Raw genomic sequence first — 20,404 nt, 5'->3', positions numbered from 1 at the left:
AATCATCTCTCTCTAGCCACATCTTGTGCCTCTAATTATTTCTTAACTTATCCAAGTGTGGATAAAACTAACCAATCAGAGACTATGTAGTTTCTTGGCTGGTTATTTAACTGTGGTGAGTAACAAAAGTTGAAAAGAAGAAAGGAAATTGTAAAGTGCTTGACTTTACTAAAACATGTTTCAGCTGCAACCGCCGGCAACAAAATCACCGATATCATTAGTATAATTTATTTGTATAAAATTTATTATGGTTATTTTGTAGTTATTTTTATTTAAGTGCAGTACATTCTTCTTTGAGGTTGAATTCAAGTAACCCAAATATTTGAAGTAAATGGTTCATATTTTATCATACCTACTGTTGCTGACCAATAGCATGAATAGCATCACTTGATCAAGTCTCTTCTAACATTTCATGCTCAAAAATAATAATAAAAGCATGCAACATTCATGCTAGTATCAGATCAGTATCAGACAATCAGCCTACTCTAGATGCATGTGAAAAGTGAAAAGTTTGTCTCTATTCATGTTTTTTGGCCGCTTATTTAACTTATTCCTTGTGTTTCCAGCTGATTGTACATTGCAAAAAATACAACCTCAAACTGGTAAGATTTCATTTTTGGCAATACTCCAGTATGAATAAGTCATGCTACCATTGTAGCTGCCTTAGCGTGGTACCGTGCATGCACATTAGTGAGCAGGGGGTGTTATTGTGTGCAGAGATGTGAAGCGCGAGAGGCAGGAGTGAAGTGAGGCTACATTCAAATCTTGCTAGCAACTTGAAGATGATCAAATCTAGCGGCGTCTTGCTCGACGAGATATGAACGTAACACCAGCGATAAAGTGGGGTTCACTGTATTATTGCACTTTGTTTAACGTTGGAAGCACATGCTGAAATTCGCCAGATGCCTCGCGTCATCACTGTGTGACCTGCACCACTGAAAAGTCAGCCTGTGTGTTGTGAACTGCAGTCTTATTAGGGTTAATGCTTTGCTTCACAGAGTGGACACTTTTTTTTTTTTTTGGCATGTCTTCCACTCCAGAGAGCTCTATTACATTATAGTGACTTTTATTCCAAATTCATTTGCCACATTCACTGGCTTTTTTGTTAGATACACTTGCACAATCTGATGATGTTTTGCATTTACAAAGACGACTACATACAGTAAGCTTTCATTAGAAGTCAGGCTGGGGGGGAAAAAAAGTTGGCTACGTTGGCGTCATCATCCATGTTTCTACACGGACATTTTTTTGCAGACGCACAAAGTGGACAGGAAGTTATTTAGCTCATAGCTAACAGGCAACTCCATTCGTCTACTAGGGGTGGAAACGATTCTTTTTTTTATGCATAGATTGGCATATTAAAAAGATTCTGAATCGATTCAGGGGTATTAATAATCAATTTTTAAAATTTAAATAAACTAAAAGCCACCATTGTCTGCTGCATATTGCGCTTTCAAGTATTAAAAGACAGGTTAAGCTAAATCAGATTGATGAGTTTAACTCTTTTTTTTTTTTTACTGCCACAAGTTATCAAAAAACTTTGATATGATCATTCATGAAAAGAGATACAATGCTTCCATCTGCTGACCATAATTAGTGTTTTGGTTCCACAACCCATTGACCAGGCAGCGCTGCACTTAGACTGTGCACTGAGGAAAAAAATACAATAAAAACTCAGTTGACGTCATTTAATGTTTATGGCAGCATACGTCGTGATTTTACTGATCGTTATTAAACGTTTTTGGTGGTCAGAGTTAAATATGTCTTTGCAAATGTACTGTTATAGAAGAAGTTAGACATTTGTTAGAGCAAATGTTGCCCTTGGCACTTTTTGAAATTTGTGTTGACACATTATTATAAACCAGGTTGCTTTGCCACTTTAATACAAGTCAAAGGTTGCAATACGTATAAATCCTGGCTCTTTCTTGAGTTCTGCAATTGTTTTAGAATTGTACGAGGGTCGTTTTACAAAGGCTCTAAAATGTCAGCCAATGTAACTAATGCATCAGAATCGGAATGGAATCAAATCAAATCATGAGGTACTCATAGATTCCCACCCCTTTTGTTTACTCAGGGACTATTGTTGAAGTGGCAATCAAGAGCTCACTAATACTAATCACGATTGCTTACAGTTGTTGTTTAATAATGCTCATGCACAGAAGATAATAAATAATGAGTATTTTCTCCACTCAATTCAACTCACATTCTACCTTAGTGGATTAATAAAAAAGAATAAATACGTTATACACATTTTGTTATAATAGAATAATCGTTACGATAATCGATTTTCAAAAATTCGATAGTGACAGCTCTAGCTCAGGCGTCAGTGCTCTGGAGCTTCTAGCGTTTATTGTGATGATGTTATTTTGTCACTTCATTACCTGTTTGGTGTCCCGCGATACTTTGACCTCACCATCTGGGTGCATGTTTGTGTGTGGGGGTGAAGCTGTGTAAGAGAAGCCAGAGCAGGGAGGAGCAGAGGAAGCAGAACGGAGGCCTGCATGATGATGGTGAGGAAGAGCCGGAGGAACAGGAGGAAGAGGAGGATGAGGAAGAGGAGGAGGAGGAGGAGGAAGAGGCCACTCCAAAACAGTACTCGAGCCCCGAGAGGATGCTCAGGTATGTGTTAACAACTATGGATGTTTTATAACACTTTTTTTTCGTACTGATACCAGTACAAGTACTCAACTAATCACCAATACCAAGTACCAATAACAGAGTAAATTCTGTAGGGTAAATTTAACTCTAGAGTAAATTTGAGTGGGACCAAATAGACTCAGTTTTAGAGTAATAGTGATACTTGGAAGAGAGTAAAATAAAGAATTGAAAAAAAATACATAAAAGTCACTCAAGGGTTGAGGAACGAACTCACAACCTTCATCTTGAGAGACTGCCACACTACCACCTGAGCTATACCCCTCCTCCTGTTTGCTTATATATAAGAGGAGACATTATTTTTGGTCTTTTGGAAGATTCCAGCTGACACGAGCGATATACTAACACAGGAGCTGCATGGCTCAGAGAGTAAATAGGCTGTCATCCAAGCTGAAGGTTGTGAGTTGTTTTTTTTCCCAATTCTTTACTTTACTCTTTTTCCAAATCTAAATATTACTCTAAAACTGAATCTATTTTGGTCCCACTCTAGTGTCAAATTTACTCTTCAGAATTTACTGTGCATTAGTACTTTTGATACATATAATCCCCCCCATTTCCATCCATCCATCCATCCGTTTTCTTGACTGCTTATTCCTCACAAAGGGTGCTGGAGCCTATCTCAGCTGGCTTTGGGCAGTAGGCAGGGTACACCCTTGACTGGTTGCCAGCCAATCGCAGACAATATATCCCAAAATATAATTTATTTTCTTGAAATTACATGAAATTAAAGGCATTTTCTATTCATCTAATTTGTAATTCCTCGTTCCTGATCGTAAAACGACCATAAGAACGGCGGCTGATACTGACATCGATCACCGTTGCGAGAACCGATACCTTGTAATAAGACCTGGTATCAGCCCAATGTCGATGCCTGATATTGATACTCGCTCATCCCAAACAAAAGCTCAATATGGGTTAAAAAAAAAAAATACATATTAATTAATCCATATTGGGTTATAAACGATTTGGGATTATTTTTAACCCAGCATTTCAAAGGGTGCAATAAATGTTTTGTTTTGTTTGAAATCAGTGTCTCGCCTCTCCCTGACCCTTCACCATTGCACAGAACCAAATACGGCTCCCAATTAAATATGCATAACATGTAACTGGCCCCAATGCACGGAAAAACAACAGTGATATTTAATACAGTGAGAAATTGTGATGGTGAAAAACAAATACAGTGCATGATTAATGCACCTGATATCAGTTGTGGGAAAATGCGGCTGTAATATTCTTCATAACGCACAAACCACGTGGTGGCTAAAACCACTGCTACCTTCCAAAATAAAACCAAAACAAAGATGCTTGCATGTTACAAAAGCTCTTTAACTCATTCACTGCCAGTCATTATAGAAAATTTTTACATTTCCAATACTCACGTGATATTCCATTCAATAATTATATATAAACCGAATCTACCAAATAACAGAATAGACTCCCTACTTTTTGTCCCGTCCCGTTCTTTTATAATTGACAGCAGAAAAATGTAGGTTTGCCAAAATACAGCCATTTCTCCCATGGACTCTGAAACTGTGTTTATTTCCTATAAAATGGGGCTATGATGTCATCTACCGGTGGTTGGGCATCAGTAAAGTTGTTTCCAAGTTTGATATTTACAGTGGAGCATGCTCAGATTCGCCCCCATTTAGCACCGCTCTAAAAAATACAATTGACAAGTATACTTGTCAAAGGCAGTGAATGAGTTAATCAGAAATTTCAGCCGTTTGCTTTTCAAGTCTGATGCCTCGGGCATCAACAAAATAATATCTAGCTACATCAGTTGTAAAGTAAAGATGTTGTTGAGAAAAGCTGCTTTTGGTCACCGAGCCTTGAGCATGAAACCCGAGAAGTGCAGTAACGTTATCTTGAAAGGCGTTTGCTGTCCTCGTTTTGTGCGCACCTGTTGTTAGAAGTGCGCGTTGAAATATTCAGATCGTGTCCGCCGTCCCTTCTCCGCAGCCGAGGCGGCGTGCGCTCCCCGGAGGCGTTGGCCGACGAGGGGCGGGACGACTCAGACGACGACGAAGCCGTCCGTCTGGAGGCTGAGCGCAAGCTGGAGGAGCTGAAGCGCCGCCGCGAAGACGCCGAGAGCGAGGAGTTTGAGCGCATGCGGCAGAAGCAGCAGGAGTCCGAGGCCCAGCTGGAGGAGCTGAAGAGGAAGCGGGAGGAGAGGAGGAAGGTGCTGGAGGAGGAGGAGAGGCAGAGGAAGCAGGAGGAGGCTGAGAAGAAAGCTAGAGAGGAGGTAAGACATGCAAAGCATAGATTTGTCTTATTGACACTCACTTTATGTGGACATTTGTAGACTGTGATAAGACAAGGTGGGCGGTTACCTTGGTGACATGAGAGAGCTTCCCTTATTTGGATGTTTTTTTTCTGCTCCACTTTTTACGGAGTGCCTCTTGATATTTGGCATTCACTAGTATTTTCCACTTAATCAGGAATGCCCGCCTTCCATTCATCCATTTACTCTCTAACTCACCCACTACAGTAACTCACGGATAAAAATGATTTTACATTAAAATATCGCCAATTTCTTAATATCCCCGATTGTTTTCCATTCTATTATGATGCATGCGTTATTTACTGAACAATTAAGTACATCATGGGAAATTATATGAAACCTTTGTAGTAGTTTAGTCTGGAGCTTTTCTGTAATGTTGATAAAAAGTATTACAATTTTCAAATACTATTAATAGAAGTAATTCGATTTGTGTCAGTGTTAGCATTACGGTTTTGTTTTGGAGTTTTGTTTTGTTTTTGCGCGACAGTCAAGTTTCAGATTGTAGTTGGTGTAAATAATGGCCACCAGTCCTGCGGTACTACAGGTGTGAATGTTTTATGGAAAGCAGCGATTGGATTAGCAACACGAGCCATTTTCCTCATCTACCTCCTCCACTTTATTTCCTTAACCCCGTAGCTAAATATGGTGACCAAGTCAATTTAGCACTAAGCCATCATTACCATAACGTGTTGTCATTTTGATATGCAAGTGTCGTGTACTTAAATCATTTGCTCCCAAAAACGTATACATTTTTTTTTAAATGTTTTAAGTGTCCCAAAGACATATTTATACGTTTGTTGTTGGTGTTGGTGTTCGTGTTGTTTTATGTTACAGCATACAGAAGGATTTGATGCAGCCTCTCAACTGCAAAGAACGGTTGCAGAAATGGTAGTTATTACACAAACAGACAGCAGGTGGCAGCAGCGCAAAGGAGCTCAACCAGGGCCTTTCTGGAAAAAAAGCTCAATTACTCACAATTCTAAATAGATTTGTGAAAATTGTTTAAAGTTAGCTATATTCTAATGCTAAATTCTGCAAAATGGAAAAAGATAGAAATATACTTTTTTTTTCCTGATGAAATAAGAGACTTTAATTCTTTTGATAGGTTCCATGTTTTTTATAGCAATATTCTGTCGGCCTTGCAAAACAAGTCAAAATCCAGTAAAACAGCCGGGAGCGAATGGGATTGCTTTTGTAAAAATGTCTGGGAGTGAATGAGTTAATGTGAACTTCGACTGCAGTTTATGTGTTTTGCATTTTTTTTTTTAGATGTTTGCCATCAATTTACATTCCTTTTTGCTGGCCTTAATGCAATGTTGTTGTTCATTTCCACCATCAGTCTCCCACTCACAGAACTCGTTAGCCCGACCGCCCGTCTTTGTCAGTCTTGGCTGCATATGTGGTGGCTATTTTTTTCTCTCCCTCCAACCCCCTATCCTCGAAGTCTTGTGTCATGTTAATGAAGCCTTTTGATTTGTAATTAAAAGAGGGCCCGGGGATAGAGTGAGACTAATTAAGCAAGACGAGGCGGCTTTGAGATGGGCGGCATGCCACTAAGCGACATCCTTTCTATGAGTAAATGTACAAATGGTCCATACGCTAATAATTTGAAAGGATAGTTCATAGTGCGCACATTTTGAGACCCACGGTTGCTTGTACAGTGAACTCTGGTTTATCGCTGTGTTCCAGACTCAGCTCCCACATGCACATCAACACATTTTTTTAAGTATTTTTTAAAATTTGCATCAAGCTGTTTCTTTAATCAGTTGACGTTTACTGTAAAACTGACACACACACATGCAAAAGACAGGTCAAGGTGACATATTTCAAAAATCAAAATGTTTCACAACCATATAATTTCGTCTCATGGAAGTCTATTGAACGGTGGCAGTAAACTCAACTCTACACACATAACAGTAAACAGCAGTTTGGCAAATAATAAACAACAAACAAAAGAGACTTCAAGCTGTTAAATGCCACTCCCAATTGAAGGCTCTCAAACCAAACAGAAAATACAAAACTATAGTACACGTAGTTTTATTTCAAACAGCCAAAGAGCTGTCTAAAAGGCCCCGCCACAGCTTGATGCTAATGCTAATTAGCATTACATTGCTTTGCACATTAACCTTTTAAGCAACAGATTCGGGGGGAAAAACATGGAGACAGACAATATAACATTTCTTACAGTCTGAGACATTATTATGAACTGTTGAAAAAAAAAAACAAGTTGGCCTACAGATCGTAATAGAGCGGCGGGAATACTGCACTGCAAATAACACTTATCCTTGTGTGTGTTGTTCAGGAGGAGAAGAGGAAGATGAAGGAGGATATTGAGAGGAGGAGGGCAGAGGCGGCCGAGAAGAGGCAAAAGGTGGAGGACCCGATGGATGGCGAAGAAAAAAAACCCTTCAAGTGTGTCAACCCTCGCGGCTCCTCTCTCAAGGTCAGTTGGGTTCACGCTTGTGTCAGTCCATACACACGCCACGCCACTCATTGGTTATTTATTTTAGTTTATTTTTTCCCTTATTGGACATTCCAGACGCAGCTTTACTTTGTCATTATGTTCACTGTACGTACACCTGAGTGTGTTTGGTGTGTCAAAACACTTAAATAAATGTCCATACGTGGATCAATAATAAGATACATTTTACAGCAGCATGTTACAACACTGAAGTAGTAACAATTAACTTTTTTTTTCTAGTGGCAGCCCCTAAGTTTTAAAGTGAGTCCTACTCTTCAGGGATGAGGAAGGGAGGGAGCACGACAAAAGACACACTGCAGGCAAATTGATTGACCAAAAGTGGCACTAGTTAGTCACTAGTTAGCCCCAAGGACAACATGAGTAGCCCCCAAATCTGTTCTAAAAATAGCTCACCAGTGATGGGACACTATAACTCCCTAACATTTCTTTAATCTTAGTTTGGTATAAATATATGTTTTGTTTAAAAACTCAAATCGATTGTGTTCAAAGAAAAAAAAATATTTGGATGAATATAATCACCCAAATACCTAAAAAAATAAAATAAATTAGAGCTGGAATTTTAGTACCTTGGTACCACAACATTTTTGCTTGCTGTTATCATACAGTTAGAATCTAATATCAGAAAGAAAAATGATAAACTCTTCCACAAGCTGACATTAGATAAAACTATCCAGCTGTTGCTGTAATGTCTATGCTAATTTCCATTTGCCCATATATGGCGTTACACATTTATAATAGCATTAAGCTAGCAGATTTCCGTTAGACAAAGTTATGTTTTTTGACTATATCAAGATTAATTCTTGTCGGTTTTACAGTACACTTCAACTGGGAGTGACAAAAGCTTGAATCAAGTAAAAAAAAAAATCCGCGATACAGCGAGACCGCGAAAAGTGAACCGCGTTATAGCGAGGGAAGACTGTACCACTTTGAGAGCATGAGAAGTACCGCTAAGGGAAACTTTTAAAAGTGCGTTTGAATTACTGTGTTTGGTTATTTTTCTATCATCTCTCTATATCATGTGCTTTCAGCTAGACTAGACCCACCCGGGCGTTCACTGTACTTTTTGTGACATTTTTGTTTGATGAGATATTTCTAATGTAAAATATGTGTATTAGCTCCAGATTAGGAAACACTGTTAGTGTTGTAATAGACCACTAAAGTAGGCGATCTCGTGTTTCCATAACATCATTGCTACCCGTTGGGTACCCGGTGACGGTATCAAACACCTCGAATCAATTTGTTATTTTAAAGTGCAATTTCATTGCATCTGTGTGGCCACTATTTAAAACCATAAAGACTATGTATCGCTATCTGCTGTCAGTTCCCAGATGAGTAAAAACATAGTCCTGGGAGGTTTAGTCCACATTATCAGCCTTTAAACAGCACAAGCCGGGCTGGCTGACGTGCTCCATGTGCGGCAGATAACGCGCAGCCGCGCATTGTGGGGCCACGAGGAGCGCCCGGCTGCGAGGATGCAGGAAAGCGATTAGGGTTAACGGGATTACTGTAACGCCATGCGCATGGCCGCAGCTGTTGAAAATGCGTCGGAGAATGGGGAATTTCCTGTCAGGGAGTATTTTGGGAACTCCCACATTCGTTCGGCGGCCATTGCAAGCCAAAGAAGAGAACGAGGGGGAGTGCAAATGTGTGTCCCTTAAGTTTTTTTTAATGTGTGTGCACGCCATAGATCATAAACTGTGAGATTCCCACAGACAGCTATAGAGAAATGCTTGCAGTGTTTTTTTATGTTTTGTTTTGTTTTGTTTTTCTGTGTGTGTGTGTGTCATAGCATTGGTGTACTTGGTGGGAACAATCAGTTGTGTTGTGCTCTGCAGGTCAGCAGACTGAACTTAGAAAAGTCTGTCTGTCGAACGTTCATTGGCTCGATATGTAAAGCTATTTAACTTATTAACTCATTTGCTCCCAAAAACGTATAAATATGTTCTATATTAAATGTTTTAAGTGTTTCAAAGACGTATTTATACGTTTGTTTGTTTTTTTGTTTGCTTGTTTTTTGTTTTCTAGAGCATAGTCTTTGATGCAGCCTCTCAACTGCAAAGAATGGTTGAAGAAATTTTAGTTATTGCACAAACGACCAGCAGGTGGCAGCAGAGTATAAGAGATCAACCCGGGCCATGTTGAAAAAAAAAAAGCTGTATTATTCAGAATTCTAAATAGATTTGTGAATAATGATGAAAGTTAGCTATATTCGAATGCTAATTGCTGCAAAACAGAAAGACGAGACGTTAATCTTTCTTTTGGTGGGTTCCATATTTTTATAGCCATCAGACACAATATTCTGCGAGCCTTGCAAAATACTCAAAATCCAGGAAAACAGCCTGGAGCGAAGGGGGTTGCTTCAGTCAAAATTGCTGCTGGGAGGGAATGAGTTAAGGACAAACACGTGTGACTGAGTCCTGATGTCTTTTTTTTGAGACTGGGAATTTCTCACACAAAGTGATGGTGGACTACGGTAGCATATTGCTGCCACATAAATATTATGTTAAATAACATAAATATTATGTTAAAACGTGACTTATCATGTAAAAACGTGAAAATTATCATGTAAAAATATGAAAGTTATCATGTAAAAATGTGAAAATTATCATGTAAAAATATGAAAGTTATCATGTAAAAACATGAAACTTTTGTAAAAACGTGAAAACTAACTTAAAAACAATCATTTTCATTTTTACATAAGTTTCATGTTTTAGCGTAATAGTTATGTTAAAACATAAAATGAAACTTATGTAAAAACGTGAAAATCATCATGTTAAAACGTGACATGGCTCTTTTTGTTTCTTTTTTTTTTTTTTTTCGTTTTTCCCCTGGTGTGGCAGTGATACACTTCCGTAGTGGACCTTATGTTGTTATTGTGAAAAACATTACTCAAATATTCATGAGTGACGTTTTTTTTTTTTTTTTTTTTTTTTTTTTTTTTTTTTTTTTATTCCTGGTGTGGCAGCAATACACTTCCGTAGTGGACAGTATGTTGTTATTGTGGAAAAACATTACTCAAATATTCATGAGTGGCAGATTGTTATTTTATTTAAATTTTTTTGAATTATACAGATTGGAGAGCGTGCCGAGTTTCTCAACAAGTCAGCACAGAAAAGGTAAAACAAAGGAAACATCTCAGAACAATAAACAAGCTTTTATTTGTGCTTGTCCCCACGCTACTATTTGTCCAGAGAGGAATGTAAATGGCCGCTGGCAAGGTGTAAAAATTTCAAATAAATTATTATTTTCCACTACAACAGCACAGGAAAGGCGTCCCCTTCTCCTGTGGTGTCCAAGATTGACAACAGGCTGGAGCAGTACACCTCGGCCGCTCAGGTAAGATTTTTGTTTTGTTTTGTTTTGGTTTTTTTGCAATATCCCTGATACCGAATACATCAGAGATTATTTTTTTTAATTTGTTGAGCTTTATTGGAAGAAGCCTGATTCCAATCTAAGGATGCCAACATTATGTGAGGTTTTTTTTTCTTCTATTTATGCTGCCATTTTTTTTATTTTGCATTTTATCCTCCGGTGCATTCCATGACCTGACATAACCCACCTGTCCTCCATCCCAGCGTCTCCCTCATTGCCATTCAATTTCAGCCCCACACAGCATATTTTGCCGTCGCTTTGCAAAGCGGTGCACTTTGAAGGCGGGAATTTGTCACTGCTGCCGGCGCCCCGTATTAATCCCTGCCGACTTTGTCGCTGCAGCGGGAGAACAAGGAGTCGCGAATCCCTCGCTCGGGAGCCGTGGATATCCCGCCGGTCACCGACAGCATACGGAACATCAAGAGCATGTGGGAGAAAGGCAGCGTGTTCAGCTCGCCGGGTAGCAGCGGCAGCACCTTTAAGGTAACGGAGGTTGAAGGCCGTTATTCAGCGCAGTATGTTCACCTTTTCGCCTGTGTTCAAACAGGAAACCACTGTGATAAATCCGGGCGTGGCGGGCCGCATCAACGACTGGCTGAATAAAGCCCCCGAGAGCGGCAAGGTGTCATCGGGAGGAAGGCCAACGGTAGGGCGTCGCCATGGCAACACCTGTCAGAACTCTCAATGGGCATTCAGTTAGCATTTTTATTCATAGCACAGCAATTCAATCTGTCCAACTGGAGGTGCCATAAATGCTCATTGTTTTTGGTAAAACAAAATAGAAATTGGCTCATCCTTTAATTTTAAATATATACTCTTGTAAAAGGCAGTAGATCCAGTATGTGGTCAGGCTTACTGAACTGCATGGAAAGGTCAAATTATTAGGAACACCTTGCCAATAAAAATGAGTGTTTTACGGTGACATCTGCTGGCTGCTGTGAAAATAGCAGCATGCAGCAGATATACTTATTTACTGTTTCAGATCCTCACAATAAATGTTATAGCAACCATATAAAATGTTTATATATAGTTTACATTTAAACACGTGTTTTCATGTGAGCTATTTCTGTACTGTGATGAGGTCGGAAACCTGACTGGAATTTATCCAAAAGTCCGTTTAAGCTCAAATTGCTGAGTTGATTAAAAACCACTTTTTCAACTATTTTAGTTACGAAGGGAAGGTTTGCGATTGGCCTATAATTTGCTAGCAGGGAGACATCCAGTGTTCTCTTTTTTAGAATGGGCTTGACGGCGGCTACTTTCAGACATTTAGGAAGCTCACCTGATTGAAGTGAGCAATTAATTATTTGTTGTAAATCGATCTGTGGGGAGATTATTGGTCAGAGAAGCAGATAAGAGCTATGTGGGAGAAGGTGCTGCGGTCTGATGAGACCAAATTTTTTGGTTTGTTTTCTAAACTAAATGCTGGTCACTGAAGTTTGCAGGTGTAAAGTGGCAAAATGTAAATGTCTTTTTTTTCATGGCGCCCAAGGCGCATGTAAGAAGGCCCACGACCATTATGACACAAAAATAAATAAAAAAATAAATAAAATTTAAAAAAAACTTGAGCTGAAAACACGAGGGCATCCAATGCAATGATTTTAAAATTGGTGTCATATGCTGCTGTGTCTGAATTCTGTCACAATTATAAGCATTAAATATTCTATTTTTTTTCTGCCAGATTTTTCAGCCTTCTGTTTTGTCCGGTTCAGCCGTTTTAAAGATGGCTATTCAAAATAATCTCCTAAGTGATCTTTTTCAGGAAACAAAAATTGAAAAAATTGTACCATTTGCATCATTAGGAGAAGATTTATGCATAAAAATAACTTTTGAGGAAAAAAATGACTTGGGCTATTATTTTAAGAGTGCTACGATATGTGAATCATACCAGGAGATATAGCAGGTGTTCCCCTTTCTAATACTTCAACAATTGTTGCCTTACAGAAACCACGTATGAAATGTTTCTATCGTTCCAAAAGTACCCCTCCCGTCTTTATGATCCAGTGTCTTCACAACAGTCACTTGAACTCAGTGACCACCGTCAAGTCTGCCAAACCTTTCCTCCTCTCGTCTTCCCCACGCTCTGTGATGAGTGTTTAGCAACTGACGGAGTGCTCTGCAGCTTTGACATGTGCTTATTTTCCAGGACCTGAAGCCTGTGGACGTGACCAACAAGAGGAGTTTATGGGAAAACAAAGGGTCCTCTCCAGCCAAGGTACGTTTGATGAGAAACTGTCATGTCCCAACCGCAACAGTGCGGCGTCGCATGTGTTTCACTAAATTATCGATCCTTTCTTTTTTCTCTTCCATAAGTGAATGTTTGTGTTTTTTCTTTTCTTAAAAGAACTCTCATAGCTAGTTGATACATTCATTACAATCTGGAAAAAGCCTGCAGAGGTAAACAACATATCTTTTAATCATAAAAAAAAAAATGTATTGCACTTTGCTGCCATGCTATCACCTATTTGCTCTTTGTTTTTTGTTTTTTTGTTTATTTATCTTCCCCAGTTGGACAGTGTTAATTCTAATTAGTTGCCATTAAATTGGGTTTGCAAAATTACAATTAACTATGTGTATTCCAAAATAACATTGCAACAGCTAATCTGATAGCATTGTTTCTTTATAAAGAATGACCCTCAAAAAGATTTGCTTAAAAATATCAACACTCCATTAGTATAACTCATGGATGCCCCACAATACCAACAAGATGCCAGCCGAGTATAGATTCTGTCTCGTAAAAATTTAAATCAAACGTACAATATATATATTAATAATTTAGTTTGTCCAACTGTGTGCTTTTTTTTCACCAATGGCTGTTACACACGTTGGCCTTTTCGCTTCCAGGAAGTACAAATCTGCTCCACTTGCACTCAGCTTTACCTTTTGATTGCCTTAATGGAGCCATTCTTTACAACATCTGCTTCCAATGGGGGCAGTTTGCACTCCGGCACTTTCATCACCTCACATTTGCAAAACATGTCAGCTGACATGGATATACTGGTCACACACACACAAATGGATGCCCCTCCCACCCCTCCTTCCTTCCTTGGTAAGGCTGCTTGATGGTTCACTTGCTGATATTTTCAAGAAGATGCCGTCCATAAGATGGACTAGTATGCGAATTGATTGTTTGTGTCTGACAGGAGGCGGCAGGAAGAGGCGAGACCAAATCAGTCACCAATGGTGAGTATTGTTAGCATTTTCTTATGCCATGCAAATTGTGTTTGTTTTTCATCCTAACCATCGAGGTCTTTGTTCTGGCCCCCAGGTATGGGCTACTAATGTCCACAAAGAGCCTTTTAAAGCCAGGGCCACGACAATCCAAGACTTTGGCTTGATGACCAAAAAAAAAAAAAAAGATTTTGACTTTGACACCATCCCAAAGAGGGACCCCCAGTCATGTTTGTTTTGTACGGTGGCCACTTGATGCCTTTGCACGTTTATATTTGCTTTCTAAAAGAAACCAAATGCTGTGAAAATTGGATATTATGACAACAAAATAATTGCAGTGAAAGTTGAAAGAGTAGATTAATGACAACTTTTTCCCAGGGTGACATCGCTCAATCCCTCATAAAGTTCCATCCATCTCTTTTTAATTTATATTTAAAGCAAAAGCTTCACACACATTATTTTATTCCAACCACTTCAGGATAGAAATATAAGCACTTGTAGAATTTAGCTCAAGTCACATTTATTATGTCTTACAATAGCACAGCAATGGTCTGGGTAAATGTATGTTAACACATATATGGACATCATACAGTATCTTATCTAACATCCTTATACTCACAATAAAAACTATTTCACTTTTTTTTTTTTCTTTTAATGAACATTCCGCCAACATGCAGTGTTGACTATACAAAAGACCATTATGACTTATTATTATCCTCTTATTTATGTTTTTGTAGCTTCAGACATTCCTCTTTAAAGCAGGTGCACGTGATGCCTTCAAATTTTTATATATATAAATGTAGGAAAAAAGGCAAAGCGGCCATTGTACCTTGACATTAAAAATAGAAATGTTATTGTCTTTATGCACACTCTAGTAGAAATCAGGGTGCCTCCGCTAGTCCAAGGACGAGCCACTGTGTACTTTTATCAGGCCTTATGATTGCAATGAGACGCTAAACGACCGATGAGGCAGTGTACGCGGACGGACGCCTCAAAGGAAGGAAGTGTTTACGTACAGAAGATTTTTAATGAGGATTTCTCAGTCTTAAATCAGCTCAATTGATTTCTGTTCCTGCTCCAACGTCAGACAATCACATTCCACGGCCTCTGAAAAGAGCAGGAGAGGCTCGACCAAAACATTTTCTATTTTATGAATGTGTTTCAATGCATTTTTTTTTTGTTTTTTACCTTTTGTCAATGTTTCTTATTATTTCCATGTTTAACCAGTAACTTTGTGTACGCGATGCAACACACCACAACATTGTCATATTGTTAGTCTCTGTGAAGAACATTCCCAATGTCATGCACGCTTCCAAGTGGAATGCATGTTTTCAAAGCATTGTACCACTGACGCAATAACGGAATAAAGGCATTGAGATTTGACAGATTACGTTTGGTTCCGTCATTTGACTTTCATTGAAAACAAAGGGTGTGGCGATTTATGGATGTCTGGTGCTGGGCAGTCTGGATGTAAGTATATTTTATACTCACCCCTACAATACTAATGGCATAAATACAAGGGTTGAATGGTTTACAACATTGACACCAGTATTTTTTTTTTCTTGGGTCTCGTTTTTATTGAAATATTGTTATGAGTAGTAATAAGGTACTGGGGGAAGCAGAGGTACATATAGCCAAGGCTAAGCCAATCATAAAAAGCGTTTATAAGCACACAATGTCCCTTTTCTAAACACAGCAACGTGCCATTGTCATTATGCAGCATTGAATTAACCACAAATTAATGATAGATTACATGAATGAACACCACCACAAAATCAAATAATGATTAATTTCAGAGTACAAATTCCCATGCGGACACTTGCAAATGCGACTGGAAAAAAAAATTAAATAAATTTAAAAAAATAAATAAAAAAATGATATGACAAACTTTTGGCCAGCAGAGGGGGTAGTGTGCACATGAAGCCTCAGGTGAACCTTTTTGTGTTGGTTGAAAGCGTCAAGATGAAGCTGTCCGTCACGATCAAATATAGTTCAAACATCTTTTTAATGCAGTATGTAGTTTGTATTTTTACGTGTAGAATAAGTACGGCTATGTTGATATGTCATTGCTTTTTGTGATGAGTGATGATTAATGTGTAAAATGAATAAATTGTTCATATATCATCGTTGTCAGTTATTCAACAGTGTGCGAAAATCACGTTTTGAATATTTGTAGGTTGTTTGTTTCCTTTCTGTGCTGCAACATGCAACAATCAGATTGTTCGTCGATAATGAATGTGTCTGCAACAGACATCCAGAAGGTGGCAGCAACCCTCCGAAGCTCCAGTCCGCAGCCAACAACCTACTGCGAATGATGATTATAATAATAAACCTTTCGGCCAGAAGAAGGGGTGGTGTGCACATGAAGCTTCACGAGATTAACTATTTTATGGATGTGGAAGCTTTGAACTTCCGTGCAGATGCTAACCGACATTATTTAGTGATATTTTGTGAAACGGTAATAATTTACATTAACATAATGTTACCCCATCTAACTGAAGAAATAATTAAATTTACAGTGGAGCGTGACCTGAAAGGATGCACCAGTAGAAGAGAAATTTCAATGTAATGAGTTTAACAAAACAAAAACGGGATTCATAATAAATTTGAAGATACTACAGTAAACAAGCCGAGAACTATATTTGAAATTGCCATTAGTCCCCAAAATTATTGTGAATAATATTTACCCATCTAAAGAATTGTTGAGATTACGATTTAATATTGAAGACAACATCTATTCGATCTATAACAGAGATATTGTAACTACTGACCATATGTGCGTCTTTGGATCACTGCTATGTTCACTTCATTTCCAGCCTCTTTATCCAGAGATGATTATAACTTTTGGACTCATCCTTCAAAACAAGAATCTCATTTTTGTATGGCAAAATTATTTATTCACAAGAAAAAGTTTCAGAAATCTAACCTCGTTTGTCAAAATTTTGTAAACGAATTTGGCATATAATTCCTAAACTACAAATCATAATATTTTGACGAAATTACCTCTTGTGTTGAGTTAACGTGTTGATTTCATTTCTGTAATGTCATTTATTTTATTTTTCTTTTATGCATGTGATTTAGAATTGTATGTGAACATTGTATGTTTGTTTGTTTGGTTTTTTTTGTGAACTACTATTCCCTTGGAAGTTATTGTTGATTGTATTGAAAAATTATTGACTTTTAGGTCTAACAGCAAATTAACAGTAAAAAAAAAAAAAAAAAAAAAACTTGTGGGGGTTACTTCCGGTATCCCCAGCTTCCGCAGGAAGTACCGCGAGCCAGCGGACATGCAGCTACCAGTTTCTCCAAATCGTAAACCAGGCGTGAACAGATTGAGTGGAATTACTTTTAAAGGGTAAGATACTAGTTACTTATGACTTGAGAGAGAAAAGAGCAGCTGGCACAGTTTGAAAATGTATTCCTTTGCCTGCTAGCCCCCAAACAACAATAAAGCGACGCGTTAGCTCACGGGGACGTAATTTTCTTGCAGTACTGTCCTGTGGTGACTTTTGGAGAGGGTTGACTTGTTACTTGCATTGACTTGAATTTGTTGGAACTAATTTAGCCATCCTCATTCATGTGTGTTGAGAGAGATTATATACAATTTACAGAAGTACAAATTCTGCGCCGTTGAACGTGTACCAGGCCAGCCCCTGGTCGTTCGAAACACAATGCTCTGTACATTTTTTTTTCTTTTTCTTTTTTTTTTTTAATTAAACTACGAGTTCTTGCAGCCAGTCGGGAGTAGTCAACGAGTCGTTTTGTTTGAATTAATCAATTATCAACGTTCCACATTTAAAGAAATATTGCTGGCGATTGCTGGATTTGAAAAGACGCAAAGTGTTTCTTACTGCCCGCCATTCAGGTAAAATAACGCTAACGTTTTTTTTTTTTTTTTTTTTTTTTTTTTTTTTTTTTTTTTTATTGCACGACCTCAAGATCCTGCGGGAAGAGAAGATTTACTTGCACCAGCCTTAGCAAGAACATTTGCGACTTTCCTGCTTTAAAGGTACCTCTCGTTAACTTTATATTACAATCGTATATAGTGATCAGATTTTCAAACCCGAACGTGTACTGTCTTGCTTCATTTTTTCCTCTTGTGTTTCATAGGACTATCTGCCAGTAAACTATGATTATCACGTCTGTGATTTCGACCTCATTAGAGAGACAGATGACCACGTTGACTTTAAGGCAACTTTTCGGATGGTCTTGTCATCAAAAGATGAAATCCAGCTGTGGCTGAAATTGCACGCAGTCGGCTGGAGGGTGGACCGAACATATGCAACTAAGGGCAAGAAAGTCATTTTTAAGGTAACACGTGCTTTATCCGACTCCATCATCATAATTACAATATTTGATATATAGCGACATAGCTATTGCACAAACACTAGGCAAAGCAAGTACAACCATTTGGAATGTCCTGATAAAAAAGAATTACTGGTGTACAGAGCAAATAGAACAGGTCGGCCAATGGTATCAACACCAGTTGGTGACAGAAACATTGTGAGACTTGTGAAGGAACACCCAAAAACAACACTCTGGCATTCATTTGATTTACTTTGACTCATACTAAAACCAAAAGTTTTCAATGTTGTAATCACACTGATTAATACTTGTTATTAAAAGGTGGACTACAGGTGCCAGCATAAAACAAGACCCCGGGGCCCTGTAAAAGTGCCCGGCCAGAGCAAAAACACAGACTGCCCCGCTAAAATGAGTGTCACACTGCTTCGCACTCAAGTGAGCAGAGGCAGGCAGAGTCTGTAAGTCGAGTTGTCTGTGAATATGATGACATTTTGATGTACCGAGCTTGGACAGTGGACACCTTGTCAAACATTTTTGTCGGTCTCCTCAGAAGCGCAGATTCTCATCTGCCCATCTTTCCCACAATGGTGAACATTTGCAATGACCACAACCACAACATCGAAGTGCCCGAGTCATTTTTTGAAGCGCCGTGTTCAGCTTTGGATGTGATGGAGTACAATTTTGAGGAGGATCCTGGGGCCGATTATGTCGTCGCCGCCGCAGCAAATGGAGCTTTCTGCCCAACTCTGGATCACTGCTATGTGTAATGTGACATTCTTCTCAATTAATGCATCAGTCAAATTTTTTAATTTTCATTTGTCATGTCAGTCATAGCTGGCCAGAACAACCAGATTTGGAAGTGGTACTTGTGCAGGAGGATGCTTCAGAGGAAGGCAAGTAGTTCAAACTTTTTTTTTTTCTTTTTTTTAAAGTAGAAACAATTCTTTTCACTAAAATTATTGCTCATTGATTTCCAGCCTTGCATCAAGATGCAGCGTTGGAATTTGAAGCCATGTGCCAGAAGCTGTCAGCTATTGTCAAGAGCGACATGTCCCTCACTGCCTCCGCCGCCGCCGCAGTAAAAGCCTTTCATAAAATCCAGAACAATCCGTCGAAGATCGCCACAGCCCTGCGTATGTTTGCCCGCGACCCAAACGCCGGCTCGGCGTCAGGGAGGTCCGGATCCACAACCAGACGTAAGGAAACCTTGGGTGGAAGCCGTCTCCTCGCTGCTGGACACTCTGCCGAGGTCACTGCAGGACTTGACCTTGTACGCAGCCAGTCAGTCAGAAAGGTCATAAGACGAGAAAAAGTCAAGTAGACGCTCAAAATAACTGAGGACTGTTAAAAGTATGTGTGTACAAGTAGCATTTTTGTTTTGTTTTTACTTTTTTGAATGTGCAGTATATTTTGTCAGCATTGATTTCACAATTCATATATTTAAAGGAATTTAAAGAAGTTAGCACCGGCTATAAACTTGCTCATTTCTCACTTGATTCTCATTAAGTGCCCTTTATCGATAATCTTTTTTTTTTTTTTTTTTTTTTTTTAAGAAATGGTTAAATAAATTGTTTAACTTATTAAAATGATTTCCAAGGAGTCAGCAATTACTTAACTCATTCACTGCCAGTCATTTTCTAAAATTTTGAAATTGTCAATACTCACGTGATATTACATTCAATAATTATATATAAACCGAATCTACCAAATAACAGAATAGACTCCCTACTTTTTGCCCCGTCCCATTCTTTTATAATTGACAGTAGAAAAATGTAGGTTTGCCAAAATACAGCCATTTCTCCCATGGACTCTGAAACTGTGTTTATTTCATATAAAATGGGTCAATGATGTCATCTACCAGTGGTTGGGCATCAGTAAAGTTGTTTCCAAGTTTGATATTTACAGTGGAGCATGCTCAGATTCGCCCCCATTTAGCACCGCTCTAAAAAATACAATTGACAAGTATACTTGTCAAAGGCAGTGAATAAGAGCTATGCGAAAATGAATACATAATTAACCTTTTCTGAAATTCTAAATTTATTTTCACTAAATATTACAGAAATATGACTTAGTTCTAATTCTATTTAGATTATAACTCTGTATTTATTTAGTACTTTAAATGTGGTTCTAGGTCATCA

The 20,404-nt window shown here is 38.5% G+C and overlaps 2 protein-coding genes across 7 annotated transcripts in view; both read left to right on the top strand.

The window, feature by feature from the left end:
- The window catches only part of cald1a (caldesmon 1a), a 60,121-nt gene extending 44,770 nt beyond the window's left edge, over positions 1-15,351 (top strand). For 5 of the 6 annotated variants that reach the window (XM_077499093.1, XM_077499090.1, XM_077499091.1 and 2 more), the window contains 10 exons: positions 2,447-2,619; positions 4,615-4,897; positions 7,239-7,379; positions 10,491-10,534; positions 10,679-10,754; positions 11,133-11,273; positions 11,338-11,436; positions 12,937-13,005; positions 13,934-13,973; positions 14,059-15,351. In XM_077499093.1, the coding sequence (XP_077355219.1) occupies positions 2,447-2,619; positions 4,615-4,897; positions 7,239-7,379; positions 10,491-10,534; positions 10,679-10,754; positions 11,133-11,273; positions 11,338-11,436; positions 12,937-13,005; positions 13,934-13,973; positions 14,059-14,072 (1,080 nt within the window). In that variant the 3' untranslated portion in view covers positions 14,073-15,351. Of the gene's footprint in view, positions 1-2,446; positions 2,620-4,614; positions 4,898-7,238; positions 7,380-10,490; positions 10,535-10,678; positions 10,755-11,132; positions 11,274-11,337; positions 11,437-12,936; positions 13,006-13,134; positions 13,188-13,933; positions 13,974-14,058 lie in introns of all 6 variants that reach the window. The other variant, XR_013278899.1, reaches the window with a different exon arrangement.
- A 1,860-nt stretch (positions 15,352-17,211) lies between these two features.
- On the top strand, positions 17,212-20,041 carry LOC144003752 (uncharacterized). The gene is made up of 7 exons (XM_077500296.1): positions 17,212-17,316; positions 17,901-17,970; positions 18,072-18,272; positions 18,588-18,724; positions 18,817-19,029; positions 19,095-19,159; positions 19,244-20,041. The coding sequence occupies exons 1-7, from the start codon at positions 17,249-17,251 to the stop codon at positions 19,585-19,587; spliced, it is 1,098 nt and encodes a 365-aa protein (XP_077356422.1). The 5' UTR covers positions 17,212-17,248; the 3' UTR covers positions 19,588-20,041.
- Positions 20,042-20,404: the final 363 nt, after the last annotated feature.

This window comes from Festucalex cinctus, chromosome 16, assembly GCF_051991245.1.
Source record: "Festucalex cinctus isolate MCC-2025b chromosome 16, RoL_Fcin_1.0, whole genome shotgun sequence".
Taxonomy (NCBI): domain Eukaryota; kingdom Metazoa; phylum Chordata; class Actinopteri; order Syngnathiformes; family Syngnathidae; genus Festucalex; species Festucalex cinctus.
Note: the sequence above shows the minus strand (reverse complement) of the source record. Positions and strands in the feature narration are given on the sequence as shown.

Excerpts from the sequence above, each read along its gene's own strand:
- LOC144003752 (XM_077500296.1), top strand. The coding sequence starts at position 17,249 with ATGCAGCTACCAGTTTCTCCAAATCGTAAACCAGGCGTGAACAGATTG. Across the intron at positions 17,971-18,071 it reads GCGACTTTCCTGCTTTAAAG|GACTATCTGCCAGTAAACTA; the intron begins GTACCTCTCGTT and ends TGTGTTTCATAG. Across the intron at positions 18,273-18,587 it reads GCAAGAAAGTCATTTTTAAG|GTGGACTACAGGTGCCAGCA; the intron begins GTAACACGTGCT and ends TGTTATTAAAAG.